Here is a 24,147-nt window from a genome sequence, read left to right as displayed (position 1 = left end):
GTTCTCTAAGAGATTGAATACTTTCATTTGAATGGCATTGTATCATACAACACATCAACAGCTTTACATTTTTCTAACCTTCCGTAAATAGAGAGAGATCAGTTGTTTCCTTGTCTGGTCCTTTATTTAAGGAGTTTTCCAAACAGTGTTTTTCTGCAAACTTTCCAAACAGACAACTGTATTGAATTAGTTGCATAAACAGAAAATATCTTTGTGGCCCAGAATTCTGTCCATAAAAGGAAAAGTTTAATAAAAAGAAGCGATCTGAATTTCAAGTGGGCCAAAATTCCAGTTTTCATTTCAGATCAAAACGAATGCCTTTTTATCAACTATGCAGTACTTGAAAAATGGTTGATAAATATTTTATCTTTATAGATTTGTTTTTCTTAGCATAGGGTCAAGTTTACTTCTAGAATTTGGCAAAAGCAGTTGTGGTTATTTATTAATTTTTTAAAATGTAAACAGGTTACTGAAACTGGGGCTGTCAGGATATTATAGGGATAGATAAGACCACCACTGTTGTAGTATACTGAAGCTCATTCATGTTTCAAGGTACTAACAAAATTAGTGTCTGAGTTATCCTGAGTGTGAAAGCTCAATTTAAAACAAAAAGAGACACCCTATACACAACATGCTACATTTAACAACTACAAAAACATTCACTTCAGTACCTGTAGAGTCCCAGGACGTCATGGAAACATGTCAATAATACAAAAAGACATGCCAAAAAAACTGTAATGACTGCCAACAGCCCCCCCATTTGCATAGAGTCACTACAGAATATCTGACCAGTTTAACTTTTTTTTTAAATATACAAATGGGGAAAAATTGATAATCCAAAATGTTAGAGATACAGTAATTTATCCAGGCAGCATGTGCAAATAGCTGAAGTGAGATGTTTACTTTGTATCCATGCACACTGTAAGTTCACGTTCATGCAGATGGTATCAGACCAGACTAACTTTGGAATCTCTGGTATTTGATGAGGTATTTGATCAAATCTTTCTTTTGACTCAAGTGAAAATGTATTGTGTTCTACTTCTGATAACCTGGTAATCTGATTTGCAAGGTTGACATTTTCAGATCAAAAAATGGCAGCTGCGGAAACAGGTTTCACATTTAAATATGATAGTGTTTTCGCATTTTCTATATATTAAAAAAAAAAAAAAAAAAAAAAAAAAAAAAACTTGATTAGTCTTGTTTTACAATTGGATTTCAAATGGTGGCTTTACTGCTGTAGCTGAAAATGAAGAAAACATGTCACTCAAAATTACAGTTCTGAATTTGCTCTGCTGATTTCAGACAGTGATGAAGGCACCAAGCATATTGAAGGGTAAATGGGTGTGCCCTGCATTGGTATTGGTTTATCGTGCAGTGACTGGCTTGCAATGTGGTCCTGGTTCCAACAAAAAGGAATGGCATTCCACCTCACCACCAGCTTGCTGTTGTGTGGAGAACAAATGTGTCTCCCAAGTTTGTCCCGCACAAGGTGACATCTACAAAAAGGGTAATATTGGGGCGAACTTGACCACTTGGTTTTGTTTTTTGCAGCAGGAATTGTTACACCAACATGAATACAAATAGAAACACAATCTTTATATGGCTAATCCTGTTATTCTAACTTGACTGTTTCATGCATATAAATATTTTTGGTCAGATTTTACTTCTTCCTGTATCCACCAGCTTTTATAACTCCCAGTAGCCATTGTGGTAACTAAACATTATATTAAAAGCATGAACATTTTTTTGTGTGTGTTATAAATGCTACAGGGTTAAAAAAACAAAAAACAAAACCCTAATTCATATCAATCCCAGTGAGTATGCCAGTTCATCGTTTCACTCCTAACTTAACAATAACATTTTGTTTTGCATATTGTGTTCAAATAATTGGAATACCCAAGTTTAACCATAAAGTCCTGTATAGAGTTATCATTGTGAACGTCCGCTTGTCACGAATTATTACATTGTACATTGTATATACTACTGTAATGGCAGGTTCTGAGACAGGCTGGTGAGATGGGTGGGGCTGGCACGCTGGATTGAAACGGAGAACTCAACCTGTACTTTTCCATCCAGCGATATTACCCGTGGTCAGGCTGGGGCACCTCCCCCTTTCATCAAGAGTGTTCCAATCCCCAGACTGAGACACCTGGGCTGGGGGATTTCCACACAGCTGCCATTCTGGAACCTTCCAGCAGGGTGAGGTGTCCGTTTTTGATTGGCTGGAATGGGCACCGCCTCCCTTCATGACAAACACTGACTCCACCCTTCAATGTTTCTGTAGTTTGAATACAGACCATTGCAGTAGACACACACGCAATCAGTGTCTTCATCTGATCCGCGGTTGTCATCCACCTTGAATGCAACCAAACGAAGAACTTCCTTCGGTTTCTTTGCTGCTGGTGCTTTGTCTCCTCAGAATTTTTGCAACATTTGGTTTTTAATCATAAGTTAACAGATTTACTCACTAGTCCCACCGGGGTTCTGCAATTCTGCGATCACAGAAATGAATACAGAATTCAAATGAAATAAATACAAATGTGATACAAATGTGTAACATCTGCATATAAAATATAAAGGATATTTCCACTGTTAAATATATATTTTTTCAAAAGCTTTCCAACCTCTCCGGGACCCTCTAAGCGCGTGGGCCCCTGTGCAGTTGTAGCTGCTGCATCGGCTATTTCTCCACCACTGCATGCAGGTAACAAGTTATACCTATATTCCGTTTTACCCATTCCCATGCCACCGTATTCCAACAGAATCTCCTATGCAACTGTGTAACCCTAAGCCCAAACACCACCCGAGCGCTATTTATTAACTTGTTTGTAATCCCTTGTTCTCTCACTATTTATAAACACAGACACTACATTTGCAGACACATCTTTTTACCCTGCAAAAATCAAACAAACTCACCTCGGTTACACACAACGTGTTTCATAAGCAAGCCACCATGAGGGAATGGTCACATGGGGAGGCTGTATCATTTACACACACTGCTGGCAGATGGCTGCAGTTTGCAGGGGAGAAAACATTGCTGACCCGTTTTACCTGAGTATCCCGTTTTAGTAAAATAATGAGATGTGTATTTAAGTGTTGCATATCATTGCCAAGCTTTTATGTGTTGGATTGATATGTGTTGGCGGGTCAGTGGAGCTTGAATTTGTCTGTAGCTGTGGTGGTCAAAGAGGTTACTTCTCATGCAGCTGTAGTTCTTACAATGGCTTGGGCCATCTTGTTCTTTCTGTCCTTCTTCAGCTGCATTGCTGTTATAGGGGTGATACAACTCAATTATCAAAGGGGTATGTATGTATTTGTTATGCATTTAAATACCTTGCAAAAAAGAGAGCCGAATCTTTATCAGGTATTCACCCCCCCCCCCCCCCCCCCCCAACTATTTCCGAAAATAGTTATTTATTTACACTATTTACATTTTGACACTTGCACTATAAGCCTTTGTGTACACATTCAGATTTCCATTACATGAGAGTAGGTGTTAAAACTTCATGCTGATATTGGACTCTAGCCAAGATAAACACCAACTAAGACGAAGCTTCTTTTACTGTAAACTATGTGATGCATCTGCGTTTCCTTCCATCTGATGATGCAGATATCCTTCTCCCTGGTGTTGATGGCTGAAGTGTAATGTTGGCTCCAGGGATCATACACAGTGAGGCCTCCCTAGGGAATCCACATGGCAACCGTCTGGACTGAGCGGTGTAGGGTACTTCTCTGGTGTCTTCAAGTGGGCGCCTTCCATTCTTGGTGTGTACACATTCAGATGTATATTTCGTTCTGTCCTGCAATATACAGTGCAGACAAACTATTTAAATGCTGACATGGGTGATTTTTACAGGCCATAACAAAGGTAGTGCTCACTATTTGCGGTTGATTATACCAACCGAAAATATTTTGTTATATAGTGTTTATACCAACCGAAAATATTTTGTTATATAGTGTGCCCATGTTATGTGATACATTGTCCACCAGCATAATTTTTAGGTTCTGTTCGATTGCTTTTAAGAACCAATCTCGGTATTTTTTTAATTTTATTTATTTATTTATTTTAGCTTTCTTCAACAGTTTAGTTACCATGTGAATCACCATCACTGTGGGGATAGGGTTGGACTATTTGCCTACTTTCATATAGGTGTAATAAATTAAACTCTTCCTTTATTATAATGCATATGAAAGAGTTCCTTATATACAGGCATATACAAAAAGTGCAGAATGATACATTTTTGACATGCCAGCATGAACTACCTAGGAATTTCTAAGAAGAGTAAATGTAAACAGGATTGCTGTGGGTGGAGGTACCACAAAATCCTGACTTATTCCTGCATTAATTACTTTGATATGCAACATGCTGAATCTGTAAAATAATACTCTGGAATGAAGGTACTTTTTTGAAAGAACAAACAGTCTTGGGAGAGCAGCAGATAAAACTGAAGCCTTCAACTAAAATACTTGTAGGTTCACAGGGTGTTTGTTGAGGCTGTAAGGATAGAGCAGAGGAAGCAGAAACAAACTTGTTAGTGGGACAGAGGTGGACAAAGAGAGCCCAGACTTAGCTTAGAAGGAGAGCAGGTGGCCCAGACTCAAAGATGAATAGGTAGGGTTTGAAGAGTGGATGAGGATGCTGAGGGAACCAGATGATGGGATTGTGATATCTTCTGATTTCCTTCTGAATATTTGAAGAGAGTGGAGGCTGATAGTGGAGGTTGAATGGGACCAGATGCCATTGTAGATGAGAGATTGTATTTGGGGGATTTTAAAAGTGGGGACTGAGGTACCGGAAGTGGAAGCAACTGCAGGACTGGAAATCAGAGTGAAAGTAGGAATGGATGCCATTGTTGTTGTTTGGCTTTCGAGATTGGCCTTGATGGTTGAAATCGAGCTTGTGATAGGCTGGATCAGATCTTCTAAATAATTGAAAACGGTCTGGTGAAGATGAAGGAGGGGATGCTCTGCGGAAGCAAAGAATCGAGTCGGCTCTGAAGGAACCGATGCAGTGTGTGGAACGGGGGTCATCTATCTGCCGCTGCTTGCAGGCGAGCAGGGAAGACAGGCTGTATTGTATAAACTGTATTGACATTCTGACAGTAAAATCCCCCAAAAATCTTGAAAATGAAAACGTACAGAATGTTGTGTACAAATTCAATTAAGCCAATAATTTCTGTTCTTGTGAAAATGCACACACACACACACACACAACAGCAGTGGACAACTGTACAATGGCAAGCTATTCTTACATGAGAATCTCTGAAATTGTGTTTTTCTTTCTTTCCCTTCCTCACAGTTTTGTGGTGCCATGGATTAATTCAATACCACTGTTGGAAAAGCAGTCCCAAGTTGCTGCTGTCCAGAGCCATGCCAAAGATAACATTCATCTTTCAGGCAAGCATTGTTGTATTGTAATGTGTCTTTCAATCCAGTTAGGACTTATTTGAAAAGCTTTTTAGTTGTGTCAACACCCAGAGGTGCTCATACTGCATCAGCACAGCATCCTGTATCAATGTGAACTGCCCTGTGATATAATGATACTGAACACTATTTACTGAAACAGTGGAGAAGTATCCCTTTTCAGAAAACTATACTAATACATGCTGGCACTGTTTGTTTCTTTTTAAAAAATTTTGTTTGGAAATCATTTTTATAATGGTATTTTCACGCTCCAGGCTTTTTGCTATGAGGTAACCCTCTAGTGAAGCTTTATGCCAACTTTACTGACAGCCTTCCATTATAGGCTCTAGAAAGCCATCTCCAGGATGTAACACAACAGCAATCTGGCACCTGCATTATAGTTTTTATTGCTGCTGTATTTAAACAGAATAGGGTGTATAATACCTGACCATGTTTTATAGTGATTATTCACCCAGCTAACTTTTAACATTAAAAAATGCTTTAGTAAGGCAATGTTTTAGTGCTCCTATTATAAGTACTAAGCACATTATTTGGTTACATCATAATTCACATAAGAACTGGGTAATTCAGCATTTTTGTTGTGGTTCAGGAGTTAAATATATTTGAATCCATTCACAGGGATGTATTATAAATCACAGTGCTATTCATGGAGGAGCGGGGTTGGTTTGGGTATTGCACAGGTAAGAATTTTGTAATGCAATTTGCATCTGTGCTGTAATTTTTTAAATGCCAAAAGTTTATTTGTTTTAGTACATGTGCTACTATTGGATGTTTTAGTAGTTATGGGTTCAATTTTCTATTAACATCTATAAAACCTACTAATTCTTGATTTTCCTATTTTCTTACTGCATATTCTTCTAACAGACTATGAAGAACTGTGATCTTTTTTCCTGCGTGTTCAGGTCTATTTTGCATTACATTTGTCTCCCAATGACAGTTATTGAACAAGAGAGCTCAGATTTTTAAACACCAAAAACAAATACTGTGTGTGGAAGTTAACAGTATACGTAGTGTAATATAAATAACACTTTTTGAAAGCTGAAATATTTGTTGACAAGCTTTTTTTTGTAGAGAATTCTAACACAGGTTAGTTGACATTGTACATCCACCTGACATTTAAATACTGTATAAAGAATACTTAAAACAAACTCAACTGTAAATAAATGTTAATCTAATAAAGTGACTGCACTTTGTATATTATACTTGATACACAAACTAGTGTTTGTCATTAACACCAGTGAGTAAACACAACTTTGTATTCACACTAAAAAGCCTTTTCTACAGCCGTGCCCTGGACTGTTTTAACATAAAATGCATTAATCTGACCAGTGTCTTTGCCTGTATATTTGAGCAAATCTTCTCTTGAGCACTTTGAGTGGTAGAATTTTGTTGGTCAGGGTTTTTTTTTTTTTTTTTTTTTGGTGCACAAGACTCTAACAAAATACAGGAAGTTGTACCGTTAGAATCTTTATTTGTTCTATACAGTGTAAAAGTCCCATTTTTGGATAAAAAGGGGTGTTTTCTTATCTACAGTGGATTAAATACCAGACATTAGGACATGCCTGTGGTTTATTCATTCCTTTGATTGCTCACTCCAAATTTGGAAATCTGGAGTACCAAGATATCAAATGCATTTTCCTATTTTTAGAAAGAGAATATGATTTAATTTTGAGTTTAGTACGAGCAAACTTAGCCGTATTCAGTTAATAACAAAACAGAAGGCTTTTTATTCCCCACCTGTAAATAACATTGACGATTATGGTATACAGCTATAGGTATTTGGTCGATGAAATATTTTACCATTTATACTGTTTTTTTTTTTTTTTTTCATACCGTTAAGTGTAATTCTAACAGCACACCAGAGTTTAGTTGTCTTGTAATAAACAAATTAATATAACAGTTTTTTTTGTAAAACAAAGTCATAATAATTCTAATAAAGGCTTGTGCCAGCATTTGTATAACAATAACTTACAAGAGGAATTCCTGCTTTAAAATAATCATACTGAATATTTTGTTTGTGTGTGTGTGTCCACCACAAAAGTTGTAATATCTTGTTGCCCAGGAGTGGGATATTAATTGCCCACTGATCCCATTCCGGTCTCTTTACTAAACATCTTTGTATTCCTGACTTACATAACCATTTCCTCTTCCAAAACAGAAAAGAGATTTTAATAATCAAGATGCCCCTCAAGTGCATTAACATCCCAAATGGTTACTGGCAAGACAGGACTGTTGTACCGGTCTTGAAAGTTACTGTTGCCGAAACCAATTCAAATGCACCAAAGACAACTAAAAAATGGGGTTACAGTACTGAAGCAATAACAGGTACCACAAGTAATATTGTTGTATGGAATGTTTTCCTGTAGTGTTCATCGGGTAATGCAAAAGCATCAAAACATCAGTCTGGAATTACATTCTAAATGTAATACAAACAAAAAAAAAAAGTGAAAGTTACAAAGATGTGCTACACAACATTTAACTTTATTATATAGATTTTTCCATAATTAAATTAATCATAAAACACTGATTGTTGCACTTTTTCATACAAAAACAAATATATCCACACTACAAACCTTACTGCTCAAAATTGATTTCTCTACATTCCTTACGAAAAAAAAATTAAAATCATGTTATCTCTTGAGATCAGTCTGTATAGTTTTTTGTAAGTTAGCTATACTGGCATCCAGAGCTGCAAGTCCATTTCTGAAGTCCTGTTCGTCACCAGTGTTAAATGTGGATGCAGACATCAGGCTCCAGTCTGAATTTACTGACTCTCCAGCAAAGGTTGAAAAAGTTGAGTCAACTGCTGATGTTCTGCTTTTGTACATCTGCCCTACGTTTCTTTGAAGCGGCAAAGAGCTACGAGACCATTTATTTATCTGAGGCATATCTCTCTTGTTTTCCGTGATGCTGGTACGAAAAATGTCCATTGTACCTAAAGGTCTTACTGGAATCGAACCTTCAATGCTGCTTGCAACTTGACTTGAAGTTTCTGGTGCATTTGATTCACCTGATATGTATGAAAAAGGCTCGATTCTGGAAAAGGTTAACTTCTCAAAGGCATTAGTTAAGGGTTTTGATTCATCACATTGAACTGATTCAAATGCATGGATTTCATTACCATAATTAAATCTTTTTAAAACGCTGTCAGATTGCAAAGGAGGGGTTTTCTTCCACACCTCGAGGGCCTGTTTCTTTGAACTGCTGATAACTGGAACATATGTGGTCTCATCCAGTTTTGGTTTATCACATAAAGTAAAGGAAGCATCACTTTCAGATTCTGCAACTTGCCTTTTGATACTGCCTTGGTTGCTTGGTGAGAATCTTTCAGAGGAGGATATAGTGCTGCCCTTGTTCCATGATGTGCCTGCAGGTCCACTGGAATGACAATAAATACTTTCCAAGTTTGAGTTTTTGTTTGACGATGCGGTGTTGATTGGTGATGAACCCCACTGGTCAGTCTCTAATGTGTTGAGGAACAGTTGTACTGAATTTGTGACAGGATCTGATGCTAAGCCAACCTTTTGTTGGTTTTCATAGAGTTCCAGAATAGTTTTAGTAAGGCAAGATCCTGCTTTGGATCTGGTATTGTCCGTACTGAGTTCTGAAAGAAGTCTGGTCATACTGCCCTGCAAAGTTCTGTTAAGGTAAGTGAACAGGCAGAAAAGAATGTTTGTTATGTGCACATAAATAAACACAAAAGTATAAACACATTTTTTTAAAAGCCCACAAAAACAAAACTAAATAAATAAATATCTATATATATATATATATATATATATATATATATATATATATATATATATATATATATATATATATTTGTAAGGTAGCAGGGAGCGGGTTAAAATCCTTCCCTGCTAAAACATGTGAAAATGCACATTTGGGTGTTATTGAACTAATTGTTTAATTGTTTATTGCTTAACTGTGTTGTTGTTTAGTAATCCCTGGCACCTGGTGGTAGTTGTAAATTAGAGCCAGGTGCAGGGTATTTAAGAGAGACAGGCAGTTTGTTCAGGGCTGCTGTGCGTAGCGAGGCAGAAGGTGTGGTCTGCTTCCAAGCAGTCAAGGTAAAGTGCTGTAGGAAACCTGTGTAAGTTTTTTATGTTTTGGGTACTGGTAAACAGCTTAGCTGTCCGGGATAATAGTGAGGGAATCCTATGTGTAACAGTTAGTGCTCCAAAGGAGATAGGTGTTTGTTTTGTTTAATTGATTGGTGTTTATTAAAAGTGCACGTCAGCGCTTAAATCAATTCCATTTCTGTGTCCTGGGCCTATTTTAAAAGGGGCAACGAACCGTGGGAGTTGCACAATCTTTCACTATATATATATATATATATATATATATAGATATAGATATAGATATATATATATATATATATATATATATATATATATATATTGATATAGATATTAATGATAGTGCCCCCTAGTGGTCAATTTAATGCTATTCTTTTTACTGTAACCCTCATCAGGATATGATCAGTAAACACTGCGTAAAGACCCTTGTTAAAAAAGTGACCACACCGTGATGTTTCTTTACTTATTTCTAAATGATAATGTAATATTAGCATGCAGGTAAAATGCAGTGATTGAGCTGCATGATTAGAATACCAGAATCTCTCACCTGGTTAACTCTTGCAGTCTGCTGACCTCAGCATCACGCTGTTGAAGACTTGTACTTAAAATTTGATTTTCCTTTTCCGATGCCTCAAATTTAAACTGAAAACTCTTCATTTTTGACAAAGCTTCATCCACATCTACAATGAAAACAAACAACAAAATACAAATTTGTCATTAATGCTTAGCGAAATGCAGAAAGAACAGACATCTATGAAGCTGACCCCGTACCTATCCTGACCCTGGTTGTGTCCACCTCGTACTGCTGTCTGTTCTGCAGCAGCACTTCTTTTTCCTGCATCACTGTCAACAGGTGTTTATTCTTCTCTCTCTGATCATCAATCACTTTAAGCAGCTCTTCATTCTGTTTCTGTAGCAGTTCCACACTCCTGTGGGCCTCCTTTAGCTGGGTCTGCAGTGTCATGTTCATGGACTGCAGTGAAATAACTAAAAAGAGAAGACTATGTATGTTACTGTTAATAAGACATGTCAGCACTAACAAAATAACCTATAAATAAAATGCATACCTGTTAGTAAACAGGTACAACTCAATTAATCTAGTTTAGAAAATGTTAGCAGAAATGTACTTATCTTTAAAATTATGACTACTGGCAAAATAAATATACAGGTACTATATGTTCTTATTTAAATGAAACAGTTTTATAGTATTCCTCAACAATTAATATTACAATACACAGTAATAAGCGTTATCGTAAAGGCATATAACTTACTCTCAAAATTGCAGTCCATAGACCTGGATTCTTTTTCTGCTCTCTCTCTCTCCTTTAACTGCTGATTAACTATTCTCAGTCGTCTACAGAAATACAAATGTTAGTTCAGACATTGCTGTATCGTCGATTGCTACTTTTCACCCACAAAACTAAAAACAGTGGATGTTGTCATGCTTCTAAACTCTGCAGTAAAGAGTTCAGCTGGTCTTGTAACCTGACCAGCAAGGGTAAATGAGGCAAACCAACCCATCTGATATTCCTTCCCTAGCCAGCCAAATGCCAATCCCAGTGGGCTTGAGCGAAGATCAACCACACTGCAAAACCGGGATTCAACATTGAACTAAACTGGAGAATACACTCCAAAACTTCTGCAATAACTGAATATGTAAGGCATACAAGTAATCACTGCTAACTGATCAAGAACTGTAACTGCATTTGGGACATTTCATATATTAAGGATCTATGTTCCTGGAAATGCTATATTGCAAACAGGCATTGGCTCCAACAAAGTCAGTTTCCAAAGTCACACAGCAGCTACTGTAGTTTTGTTCTTAAGTGTGGCACTGACCTGCGCAACTGTGCATTCTCACTTCGCTGGGGCTGCAGAGCCAAAGCTATTTCTGCCTGCACGTTTGTACTTCCAACCATGGTAGGTAGCAAAGACACACTCTCCTCCACCTCTGTTATCAGCCGGTGAACTTCAGAGTCAGCTGGTAAGAATAAGGGAATGTTGCTACTGAAATCTAAAATTTGCTTTTCATTTTTATAATTCAGATAAGTCAACAGGAATTATGCAATTTTTATCTGATCCGATTAGGTTTAGGGTTACAAAACAAATAATTGCACTGTAAGTTTTGGAATAGTGGCCACTGAGGATCAAGCAGAGACCACCTTTTAAGCTACTCTGAGCAAAAAATAAATACAACACCTTGATCAGCAACAAGTGCCTTTAGTTCTCCTAAGAGATATTTTACAGTCGTAACTTTCTTCCTAGTCTGCTCCGGGCTCATCTTCTTAGTCCTTAGAAGCCTCTGGTTATCAAAGCTGGTTTGACAGCTTGTGTCTTTCACTGGTGTGATATCTACACAGTCCAGGTCATCATCTTCGCTTGTGGTTCCTTCACTGTGCTCAGATTCGGATTCGCCACACGAAAGCTGGATCCGAGTTTGTGAATTAATAGGCACAGCAGGTTGACGGTTATCTGCCTCTTGCTGTCGAAGATGGGAAAGATGTCTAAACAACGCCTGCTCCTTTAACAGCTGATGGTTTGACTGCCCCAAGCCTGCTTCAGTGCCATACAGTTGCTGGGGTACACCCTGCACTTCATTTCCACTAGAGACAGCAGGTGGTGGGAATGTAAACACAGCTGGAGCTGTATGGGCAGGCTGCATTGATGGGACCGCTGTAGTTGGACCTGCATATACAGGAAAGTAGTTGATCCCTCCTTTTGGAGATCCATGGCTGTGTATATCACTGGACGCACTCTATAAAATTTAAAGAAGACATGAAATAGGTGGAAGTTTAAAACATTCCAAGAGACAGAACTGTAATATTTTTTTTATTGGTTAGGAAGTCTGTGAGTAATTTTTGCACCAAGAAACTATGCAGTGGAAGCAACAAATGATTGGTAACAAGATTCTACTACCATAGGTCATAATGATAGATCAAACAACTTGACCTGCTTAATATGACCACCAATTATCATGAGGAAGGGTTTCTTTTTTTAGATAATCTAACTTTTCTTCTTTTAAAGCACATTGAGCATTTTCACTGATGCACACCACATATTGACAGATGGTGTCCTCCAATTTTCTTATCAGTGTCCATCTGCATTCATTATCAAAACAAACTAAACTATTCTTTGATACTTACAGTCGGAATACACAGTGGATTAACTGAATGTTGTGGTGACAAAGCAGGTGTGGAAGTTGTCAAGCGACGGTTAAATACAGTTGAATTTTGTTTTCCTAAATGGGGGAACAAAATAATAATAAAAAAATGATTATGTTTAAATGCCTCACCTTATTTTAAATAATTCAGACATATAATTATATACCTGGATCTGCACCTGCATATACTGGTTGAGTAGGGGGAGCACCATGTATTGCAGCCTGGCAGTTCAGTAAAGACATCTGTGTTTGAACATCATCAGACAGGGCTGGTTGAGCCTCAGGAGAGGGCTGAGGGACCGGGATGCACACTGAAGGACCATTTGGAGACTGTGCTGTATTTAAACCGCGCTTTTCTTTCATTACAGGGTTTGTACTGGAAAACAGGTTAACCTTTTCCACTGCAACAACAAAAGGGTCCACGTTATTCTTTTTTTTTTTTTTTTTTTAAATCAGATTTTTTCATCAAGTTTAGTTTGTACTATATACTTTAACAAACCCAAAAGTTTGTGCTGTTGTATAAAAGTAGACTATATAATAGTCACTTGAATGGGCTTTAGTTTGTAGAACTTTATATAAGGATACCAAAATAATCAAAAACGAGCTACAGCTTACTAATATCAATCTGCTTTTGTGTAAGAGTACTTGTAATATTAACATTGAAATTAGTAATAATGCACATCTGCACTACATACCTGCTCCCTTCCGAGTTACAGAACCAGTTTTGTCTTTCCTTCTACCATTCTCTCCTATACCAAATGTTACTTTTGTTTTGAGTTTTGAAGCAGTTACCTTTCCTGGTTTTGAACATGAAGGCTTTACATCTCAAAAAACAAAAACAAAAAAAGTTGTTTTTTATAAATGGATATATATTATATATATATATATATACACACACACACACACACACACACACAGCTGCTAATAAAATAACCTTACCAGATTTTTCAGTCTGCAGAATGCCTTGTAATAAAGCAGCACAGCGGTCAAGTCCTTTATGTATAGTTGTAACCTGAAAGGATACATTATTGATTAAATTCAGGTTCCTGCAGTAATACACAGCCGCATCATGATTTGGTACTGTGCCTTGAAATGTTGTTATTATGCTATGTAATAACGACCTGGTCTTCGGAGTCTGTGGAGTACAGAGAGTAACCAGAATCTACAGAGGCGGCAGAGGGTTTTCTCCCAACCACCCTGTAAACAGAGAAGCTTATTTTAATATTTGAGCTAAAAACAAAAATAAATACAATAAATAAATGAATAAATACAATAAATAAATAATCAATCTTCTCACTTTGCTAGCATCAGGATAATATTTTAACGGCAAAGTTACCAAAATACCATGTTATCAATATTAAACTGTCAGTTATTCAAGTAAAAAAATATGGTTATTCGTATTTAAAAACATGAATAAAAAAACGAATGTACTACAGATCGAGATCAACGACATGCTTACCTTCTGTTTCCTACTGGTGCCTTGGCAGAGCCAACAAGCCTCCCTGAAGACACTACCTGTCAGTAGAAACCAATGTGAGTGTTCTTTTATTTCTTCCAATTCATATTTACAATAGACAGTCTAGCTTTTTTGGACTTGAATTTAAAATGATGCAATTACATAGATTCGGTTTTGTAAGAGAATAAAACACTTGTTAATGCAGTTATATGTAACGACTATACTTAGCGATTTTTTTTATTGATCTTGCACGGCACTATGAGCTCGCAGTACACGTAATAATAATAATAATAATAATAATAATAATAATAATAATAATAATAATAATAACAACAACAACAACTACGGAACCCAAGAAGTTACGATACACTTACCTTGTGATGTTTATTAATTCCTTGTCTTGCCATTTTATTTTCTTATTTAAAAAAAAAAAAAAAAAAAAAACGCCAACAAAACTTGGAATAAAACTAAAGTGTACCCTTTTTTTTAAATAGGGTTACATTAACATTACTTTCAGGTTCTTGCTTCTGTAAGAATCGCAGTTTTCCACGTCGGTCGATTTAAAAAAAAAAAAAGTTTCAAATATCACCGCCGGTAAAGGAACCAGTCATGATGACTCGCAGTGACAAATATGTGTACGGTAATTACGCATTAAGCAACACATTTATCACAGAAACAACTGACACAATTTGTGCATTTTAGCCAAGAACAACACTTCTAATTTCTATATATAATAGACACTGCGGCGCTTCACTTAATTTTTTTTTCTTAACTAAACGGAAGTAACGTTTAAACCTTTAAACCAATCATCATACAGCAATTCTGACGCTCCTTTAATATAACTGGTCAGCAGGACGACAAGTTGACAACAAATCTAGCAGTCTGATTGCTGGAATTAGAGAAAAACCCGCCTCCACAGGAAAGCCCTGGTCCTGGTCAAATGATTGGTGCTGAAGCTTTACATTTCGTTTGAAAGCAAAAGGATTCTGCGTTACATAAAGCCAATGGTAGTTGTGACCCCACGCTCATCATGTGGTAAGCAACGTAACTATGGAGACAGCTTATTGTTATGCTGTATACATTTTTTTTAAAAAACCGTTGGTTCGCGGCTTCGTTCCAGTTGTCCCGCTGCGTAGAAAGCAAGCGTGAAACAGTAAGTACAGCAACAACATTGAACTGTTCAGTTATGTTCTGTAAAATCACTGCAGTTGTAGTATGTACTACATATGTATTGTGATTCACAGTCTGTGAAACTTCTGTCAGTCAATCGGATGGTGGGTGTTTTGCACAGACAGTAGGTCATTATCCTGATAAAACCCTGATACCAGGTCTCCTTTGCAGTGGTGTCCTGACACAAAACATTACAATGGTATATACGATACATTACAACAATCGGAAACAAAAACAACAGAACAACTAATATACAGGACGATATTCAAGACAAGGCTAGACAAAGTTAAAACAGAACATTAGTGTTGGCAGGTACAGTTATTTCAATCAAATGTGATGTACTGCATAGCAGTTGCATTCATTGCAGATTTTTATACGAGATTGATTAGCCACAGTGTATTTTAGGTAATAACAAGCATGCATGTCTGATTACATTTCTAATAAAAGGAATGGATCAAACTGCTTTGCAACGGGAGTCTTATTTCCATTACTGGAGTTTTCTGCTTTGGTTAGCCCAGTCTAAGTTAAAACATGTCTTCCCTAACCAAACAATAATAATAATAATAATAATAATAATAATAATAATAATAATCAGCAACTACAGTATAATCCTCGCCAGACTTTTCATAGACGGGTTTTTGTGTATGGTATAAGTCAGAAGTTTTTACTGCACAGTAGTTGAGAACGAGTTGATTCATGAAAGGCCAATCTCCTGAAACTATGGATGCTGTGGTACATCAATTGATACATATGGGGTTTGTCAGCTACTGACAATACAAATGTGATTTGCTGTATTTAATGATGAATGCACATTTTAACAGTCGAATTTAAATATTTTGTATTGTGTTGCTTTGATGTTTCTACCATTCTTTCTACTCATTGTTCACTTTAAATTTTTAGTTTTGTAACATTACAAAATAAAATTCTGTTTCATTATTTTCATCAAGTTTATTAAAATGAAAGAAAGACAACACATGCTTAACAACATCTTTTAACAGCATGTAAAAGTGATTTTATCCTGATGAGTTCATGGTCTTCTAACTTGCTGTTACTGGATAAGAATTACCCCAATCGCATTCTTGGATTGTTGACAAAATCGCTCACGCTAACAAACCCTTCAGTACCAACACTATAGAAAATGGAAGACAAAACAAAAAACAGTTAATATTCATTATATTAAAGAAACAGGCTTATAACCAGAAGATCCCTGGTTCAAATCCCAGCTCAACCACTGATTCATTGTAACTTAAGTCACTTAACCTCCTTATATATATATATATATATATATATATATATATATATATATATATATATATATATATATATATATGGCCAATTATGCGGTGAGGAATTCTGGTAAAACACATTTGTATAAATATTGTTTTCTATGCATTATTGTATGATTTGAAGTATTTTACTTTTAAAACTATGTTTACTTACACTTCCTTCTCCAAATAAGTTAATGCACGGTTAATGTGGTCCTGAGAAATCTCTCCATCAATGTCTGCTAAGTAAGTATAAAGAAACCTGAAAACGTGGTAAGGAATACAGGCTTCTTCGATTGGGCAGTTAGGATCCGAGGTCAATATACAACAGGCACATTTAATGGCATGTGTAATAGTCTGTTAAAGTCAAATGTGAAAAAAAAGATGTGGTTAAAAAGCAAGACAAACATACTTGTATAGCACATATTCTCAGAAAAACATGTTTTTTTTATATATTTGATTTTTTGTAACAAATGTATATTTATAGAGAAAGTGTCAACACTTTTTAAGCAAACAACAAATCATGGTAAGGTTTATGAGATTCACTTGGATGATTCGTTACAATTAGGGTGTTGAGCAATAAAAAAAAAAAAAAAATTGTGATTAATCTTAAGATTTAAAAAATGAATCTCAGTTAATCAGGGCTCACAGTGTTTAGCATGCAGATGGTACAGAAAACTAGATGCACTCCTGTGATACTGGAACTCACTTTGACAGTAGATAGAAGTAACCCACTTTCTGTCCAATGAACCATAAAAGTAAAAAATAAATAAACGTCCCATTCACAAGTCTTTCAGTTCGAGTGCTTCGCTATATAATGCGGTTCTGTGACTATTTTTATATTTAAACGATGACTTCACTCATTCAATCCATAGAAAATGAATTCTGGTATGATAAGAACGTGTGATTTAACATGGGTTATATATATATATATATATATATATATATATATATATATATATATATATATATATAGTATATATATAATCTATATATATATATATATATCCCAAAGGGTTTTTTACTCACACAATTAGGTGGGTTTTGTTTTTGGGCATAATTCAACAATCACGCAATATATTAACTTAATAATAATTAGTTTTTGGCATACTTCAAAGGAAATGGTGTCTACTGATTATCCTCTTGCTGAGGAATTATCATACTTAAATGCTGGAAGTGTTTGTCCATGTTAAGCTGCACCTTTAGAGACTTTATTTTCCAAACAAGGAAAAATGCCAGAGAGTAGCCTACACAGTACATATAAAATCACATTAGACAAGTACAAGTGCATATTAACAGACAAAAAAGTAAACAATAGTGCTTATAGCTTCCTAATTTACATTTTCTAGACCAAACTTACCCCACCAAGAGCACTGCAAGCTAAAGCAATAAATTTTAGCCAATCAACTTCTTCGCCAATGTTTCCCACAGTCATGATATCTCTTAAGAGTTTCTCTGGTAGATTGAGTTCCTTCCACTTTTGTGCAAGTTCTTCTGGGTATACTGAACATCTTGATCCAAACTTAAAAGTATTATGAAAAAAAAAATATATATATATATATATATATATATATATATATATATATATATATATATATATATATATATATATATATATATATATAGCATGCTGTGTTCAAAATTATTTTGTAATTACTGAATTTCTGCTGCATTCTGCAATGTATAAATGCGTAAACTGTAATATACACATTACCTCTGGAAAGTTTTTTTGTGGAAACATGGCTACGTGATATCTCATAAATGTTTACCATAAAACCTACTTTTATATTTTTTATGGTAAGTGATGGTAAGTGTTCAGTGAGGTAAATATTCTAATAAATTACAATACATCTAGACAATTTTGATATTAAATTGTCTCTGCATTCAATGTGGCATGTTATGTGACCCACAACCTATTTTCACTGTGGCAAAGTATGGAGAAGCATAACTGTGCCTGCACAACTAGCTAGTGCCACAACACAGCGTTAACCAATGGTTCCATCAAGACATTCCCTCTGAGTGTTCCTGGAATGACAACATTTGCAGAAAAGCACTGCTGGTAAGCACAACCCATTTGCAATCAGGCCACATGAATGAAGTGTATTGTGACAAGAAAAAGTAACAGTGGCCCAAATCATACTGGACAAGACGCATCTGATCCCATAAGAAAAATGCACTGGAGTGGGCTTCAGTAGCAGGCTATTCAAATGTTTTGTCCAGACAGTATATTATGTGACACTATTGTGTTATTGCACTACACTCCCAGCTGCACTCATAGCTTTGTATAACTCTCCATAGAGTTTGAATGGTGTGACATCATGAGTTTCATCATAACTGGATAACCACTACTGTATGTCCCTTTTCTGGGGATATTCACTCCACCTTTAATGGTAGATGCCACTGATCATAATATATACTGATATATAACTGATCATATATAAGCTAATCAAAATGTAAAATGCTCAATATGTCTGTAATTTGTAATTGCTGCTATAACTACAGTTACTGATGAAACTGCCACCAATAATACATATAATCCTGTGAATTGAACCATGTGTACAAGTGGCTATCCTGGATACAGTTCAAATAAAACCTACCTTTTCATGAAGGGTTTTTAGATGATCTATTGAAAACTTGTCATGGCTTGTTGATGCAAGCCTTTCAGATTTTATTGGTGGAGGCTGTCCATTGGCTAAAGCAGTAAAGTACCTGCCAAAGTAAAATAGATAAGTAGCAGCAGAGACTACAATAACATTTCACATTATCTTTTCTTGGTCTGTTTATTGGGTTCAGTTTTGTAATCACTTTAGTACTGTGCAACTTCGGGTACATTTTGGCCAATGTGAACTTTAAAGTTATAGACCTTCTTGATTCCCTGCCAGCCCAGGCAACTTTAGGCACTAAAGCACACTGACAACTCAGTGTTGAACAGTGTGTTATATTCCCTGGTTCGTTCCAGCTACAGCTGCCATACTGTACATGGGATTTAAATACTAATATTTTCTCAAGATTAATAGACATCCTTATTTTTTTCACAAGTTTTGTTGTAATATTGCAAGAGGCTAAATAACTTACAGAGCAGACCAACGAACAATATCTGCAGGCTGGGTCCTAATAGCAGCTTTTGTAAAGGCTTTCAGGATTTCTGGCAGTTCCTCAGGGATGGCAACTTGTTTACCTGGTGGAGGCATTTTCTCACCAAATCTATTGAATCACACAGAAAAAGAACACTAAGGCTTACATGACTTTAAATAATACTCTGCTTACTACAGGCTGCTGAGTTATGCTGCTCTTATTTATTTATTTATTTATTCATAAATCCTTGTGTCTTCTCAGAATTGTTGTGTGTGCTTGCATGATCTCAAAGGTGTACTATTGATATTGGGGTGGGGATTGCAGTATTAACAAAAGAATTGTATTTGTATTGGAAAGGATTTCCATTGTATTATACAGATTAAAATATAGACTACATGCGTTTAAATGAAAATGAAACCTATTAAGACAACGTTTGCTATATATGCAAGTGCTAAAATACAACCATGCTAACCAATATATTTAAAAAAAAAAAAAAACTAAAAAACAAAAAACGAGGTGCTGCTAATAAAATTTGAGCGGGAAAACTTGACCTTCTGCTGGAGTACCGACGGCACTGTAGCCCTACCTTCGTAGTTTCTGAACTTTGCCCCTTCTTTTGCAGTTGTTTTAGATCAGCCGGTTTTACTGGTTAAGCATATTGTTATAACCTGGAGTTCTGTACTTGTACTGCTATGTTTTTTTAGCAGCAAATTGTGGTTTCCATGTAACCATATTACGACATGTATTCATACTGCCTATCATTGTGAGGTAGCTATGACCAAATATTGCTGTCATACATTATTCAAACATTCTGTCTATGGCCTATGTAACTTTTAAAATACTGATACACGTTGCAATAACGAGGAGTATCTCGGTGGACGAATGGTAAATATCAGTTTTGTAAACAGATTTTTTTGCGGTGGCAAAACAACTAGCACAGAGCTAAGAAAACATTTTATTTGCACGGTCTTATATTTGCATTTCCAATCTGCCATGTGATCAATTAGCATTTGTATTCTAAACCTGTAGGGCGCCACCGTTTTTTCAGCACCTGAACTATTTTGATCAGACGCGCTTGATGGAAAAAACCGAACACTATAGAAATGGCCAGGTTCTTAGGACACTGATCTTTTCACAAGATCAATCACTCGCTTCAGGGAACCCAGGCTGTACAAGCCAGTCACTGATTGCTGTCCAAACAAAGATCGGTCTAAATGTAAATCAGCAATTATATGTAAGTTTATGGTGAAAACGAGTCCTCCAAAATATGTTATCTTCACGTTCAAGTGGAACCGTGTTATAGCATTTGCTCACCAAGTAGACTAATTGTCTAGGTTGCTTAGAGGCTAGATGTTATACATTTTAAATAATATGATTGTTACTCTATTATAACGTAACTGGTATTAGGAATTAAAAAATAAATAAATAAATAGAAGTACCAGCAGTTAAACAAAATATGTGTGGGGTTATAAGCAGAAGCACGCACTGCTTAGTCTCAAATATCAGGTATGTAGTTACTGACAGCTACCAAATTTATCGTTTTGTTCTCCTCTTGTGTGATTAATACATGTTGTGGGTTATATATACATCTTTTCTCCTTTGAATTGATACATCACAACACATCAAACAACTGTGGCGGTCGTAATATACAGTATAAACACATATCTCAGTTGTGCGTGTTTAGACTAAATGAAGACAAAAAATGTTAAACTATGGTAATCTACAAAGTCGCAATTAATTTAATCTTTCCAGTCAACTAATGCTTAATTATAGCCAGTGAATTTACACGTGCAGAGGAGCTTGCTTCATTGCATGTACAGCATATATTTCACTCGACATAACAATGAATTATACCAACTTTTAAACATCAGACCGGAATTCAATATAACTATAATATTATTAATAATACGTATATTACTATAGCTGATATAATTAAACTACCACGAATAATAATGCACCACATGTCATTCAGAATAGTCGGGGCTGGGGGGCAGCAGAGGACAACAACTGAAGAATAATTGCAGGCTGAGCATTGCAAGTGTAGTGATTTGAGAAATATAAAAGGATAGCTGTGCGCTCTTAATGATGCCGCAACATTGTACTATATGGTTGTTGGCTGGCAATATAAAGGTAATACATTCAAGCTAATATGGCTTCTGACTCATCTTGAGAATCCTGAGTATGACATCTGGGCCAGATAGCTGGTTTCAGCATAACAACAACAACAACAACAATAAATAAATAACCGCGAGTCTGCATGAATTAATTCCTTTATGGAACAAACATATATTTTGCATGAATTAATTCCTTTATGGAACAAACATATATTTAATTTATGGTAGAAAAGTATGATCCTTATAATTTTGGTATATAGAAATTGGCACCTTTGGTAGAAAAGTATTATCCTTATTTTTTTTTAAGTATAAAAAGTATAGGGGAATTATATATATATATATATATATATATATAGGATATATATATATATATATATATATATATATATATATATATATTAAATAGATATTATATTTCAAATTTAAATGAAATCAGACATTAGGTATATAAATAAAATTTTATACGCCTTATGTCTGAAATTATATAAATTTTAGATAGGATTTAATATATATATATATATATATATATATATATATATATATATATATATATATATATATATATATTATATATGATATGATATATATGATGGAAGATAAATATGAAGAAAAAAAAAGATAATACTTTTCTACCATAAACTAAATTACATGGCCATGCCATCACTTCATCAACCTGTGGGTGAATGATTGTGGGATTTCTGGTATGACTCACCTACGTACTGTCATTTGTGTACCAGGGATTCGCTAGGCAGAGATGGGGTCAAAGCTGGAGCAGGACATAGGAAAACGGAGTGCACTAGTCATGTTTCCTGTCAAAATGTAGACAAATATGAAATGCATTAAAAAAGGGGGATTTCAACTAACAAACCAACCCAGTTTATCCTGTTAGATAGAGAAATATGTTTAGAAACACACGCAGTATTGTGTGCTGTGTATGTTTGTGGAGGGGGGTTGTTAGGGAGTGGCGCACACAGACGCGCATTACACCAACTCTCCGCCTTGGTTTGTGAGATGAAGAAAAGCTATGATATTAAACACGCAAAACCCTTTCACACTGCACAGGCTGCTAGTGCATTTTTTTCATACAGTACAATAACTCTACAATTGTTCTTCAATAGATGAGCGTTGGAACAATTGAATTGCAGTGTATTATGTTTGGGACCACCAGGAGAATGAACCCTATGCTTCACACCAGCCACTTACATGCAGATTGTTATGACATCACTGAATCACACTACCAACTGGAACGCATCAAGTGAAGGATCTCTACTCTGGTGCTTCATACTATAACTAATATGGAGTATGCTTCAGTTATATATATTTTGAAAATGTATCAAAATTAACAGTTACTGTTATGTATCATCACATTGTTCCATGGGTATAACTGCATCTCCCTGTGTGTCACATGTGCCGTGGATTGCTTTTGTGGCGCCGGAGCTGTTAGAAAGAGGAGGGTGAGATCTAGACAATAGAGTATTGCAGGGCTGTTCTTTGTAATAACACGGACGGAAACCCACGACTGCAAAACGAACAGCGGCGACTAGGAACACCAGAATATGGAGGAAATCGTGCACTGATTTTTGTAAAAATCATCCCCTGGATATACTTTGCGTTACCCTTTTTCTGAAATCAACAGGGGGAAAGATGAATTTGGCAGAAGCAGCCGAGGAAGGGCTGAATGACTCGGACACAGACGCGTTTTTTAAAGCAGGTAAGACTATTTTCTGTTATATCACATACATAACTGGAAGGAAATGATTTTGCAGCATCCTGTGTAGGCAACAGTGTTGTATAGATGTTTGCATTGTGTGCTATTGAAAATGGTGTAAGCTCAACGGGGAAACGTATTCTCAAAGATTCACGCATCACTGTATTAACCTAGCTTTTAGGGTACGTATGTTTCATAGTACGGTTTACAAAAATCTTTCGACAGAATACAAAAAATAAATTTGTATCTGCAATGACCGGGGATGGAGAGATGTACTGGGATCTGCCAATACATTCTAGCTGTACGTTGTACATAGGCTTACCTTACATGTATCTCCATGTGCTTACTCAACAACGTGTTTGCATTAGTATTTGGTTCTAATTTGGAAGCTGTGGCTTGGAGGAAAATAAATCTCTCTCTCTCTCTCTCTCTCTCTCTCTCTCTCTCTCTCTCTCTCTCTCTCTCTCTCTCTTTCTTTCTCTCCCTCTGTGTCTCTCTCTCTCGCACACACACCGAATCTGATAACAATGCATGTATGTAGCCTATTAATAATTATCCCATGAATGTAAATGCCACATTTCCACCTAATCTCATATGAAATGTTTTGTTTTTACTGAATTTGACAAATGCAATTGTTCATTAATCAATGTATTTGTTATTGCAAGTACCAAGCAGCTGTTAGTCACAAACCCTTGA

General features: G+C 36.0%; 3 protein-coding genes across 5 annotated transcripts in view; 1 reads left to right on the top strand and 2 right to left on the bottom strand.

The window, feature by feature from the left end:
* Positions 1 to 7,898: 7,898 nt before the first annotated feature.
* On the bottom strand, positions 7,899 to 14,864 carry ccdc14 (coiled-coil domain containing 14). Of its 3 annotated transcripts, none has more exons than XM_041262893.1 (13): positions 14,494 to 14,864; positions 14,123 to 14,178; positions 13,785 to 13,860; positions 13,603 to 13,675; positions 13,359 to 13,487; positions 12,831 to 13,064; positions 12,647 to 12,741; positions 11,703 to 12,258; positions 11,343 to 11,484; positions 10,775 to 10,857; positions 10,275 to 10,490; positions 10,051 to 10,183; positions 7,899 to 9,063 (listed from the first exon to the last, which is right to left on the bottom strand). In XM_041262893.1, exons 1-13 carry the CDS (start codon positions 14,524 to 14,526, stop codon positions 8,055 to 8,057), a joined length of 2,835 nt encoding a protein of 944 aa, XP_041118827.1. In that variant the 5' UTR covers positions 14,527 to 14,864; the 3' UTR covers positions 7,899 to 8,054. The 3 variants fall into 3 exon arrangements, with proteins under 3 accessions (XP_041118827.1, XP_041118828.1, XP_041118829.1); XM_041262894.1 differs by having other exon boundaries at positions 12,843 to 13,064; XM_041262895.1 differs by lacking the exons at positions 13,785 to 13,860; positions 14,123 to 14,178; positions 14,494 to 14,864 and having other exon boundaries at positions 13,456 to 13,487; positions 13,603 to 13,678.
* Positions 14,865 to 17,670: 2,806 nt separating this feature from the next.
* On the bottom strand, positions 17,671 to 22,539 carry LOC121322613 (ropporin-1-like). The gene is made up of 4 exons (XM_041262778.1): positions 22,456 to 22,539; positions 19,630 to 19,758; positions 19,152 to 19,263; positions 17,671 to 18,076 (listed from the first exon to the last, which is right to left on the bottom strand). The coding sequence occupies exons 1-4, from the start codon at positions 22,467 to 22,469 to the stop codon at positions 17,900 to 17,902; spliced, it is 432 nt and encodes a 143-aa protein (XP_041118712.1). The 5' UTR covers positions 22,470 to 22,539; the 3' UTR covers positions 17,671 to 17,899.
* Positions 22,540 to 22,992: 453 nt separating this feature from the next.
* LOC121323019 (kalirin-like) overlaps positions 22,993 to 24,147 on the top strand; it is a 159,909-nt gene continuing 158,754 nt past the window's right edge. Inside the window, exon 1 of the mRNA XM_041263737.1 lies at positions 22,993 to 23,454. Coding sequence (XP_041119671.1) covers positions 23,388 to 23,454 — 67 coding nt within the window. The 5' untranslated portion in view covers positions 22,993 to 23,387. The remainder of the gene's footprint in view (positions 23,455 to 24,147) is intronic.

The sequence above is a fragment of the Polyodon spathula genome, chromosome 11 (genome assembly GCF_017654505.1).
Source record: "Polyodon spathula isolate WHYD16114869_AA chromosome 11, ASM1765450v1, whole genome shotgun sequence".
Taxonomy (NCBI): Eukaryota; Metazoa; Chordata; class Actinopteri; order Acipenseriformes; family Polyodontidae; genus Polyodon; species Polyodon spathula.
The sequence above is the reverse complement of the archived record's forward strand: the minus strand, read 5'-3'. Positions and strand labels throughout refer to the sequence as shown.

Excerpts from the sequence above, each read along its gene's own strand:
- ccdc14 (XM_041262893.1), bottom strand. The coding sequence starts at position 14,526 with ATGGCAAGACAAGGAATTAATAAACATCACAAG. Across the intron at positions 13,676-13,784 it reads CCACAGACTCCGAAGACCAG|GTTACAACTATACATAAAGG; the intron begins GTCGTTATTACA and ends GTATCCTTTCAG. Across the intron at positions 10,184-10,274 it reads CACAACCAGGGTCAGGATAG|ATGTGGATGAAGCTTTGTCA; the intron begins GTACGGGGTCAG and ends TTTTCATTGTAG.
- LOC121322613 (XM_041262778.1), bottom strand. Across the intron at positions 19,264-19,629 it reads ATTGTTCGTTGGTCTGCTCT|GTACTTTACTGCTTTAGCCA; the intron begins GTAAGTTATTTA and ends TTACTTTGGCAG. Across the intron at positions 18,077-19,151 it reads TAAAAACCCTTCATGAAAAG|TTTGGATCAAGATGTTCAGT; the intron begins GTAGGTTTTATT and ends AATACTTTTAAG.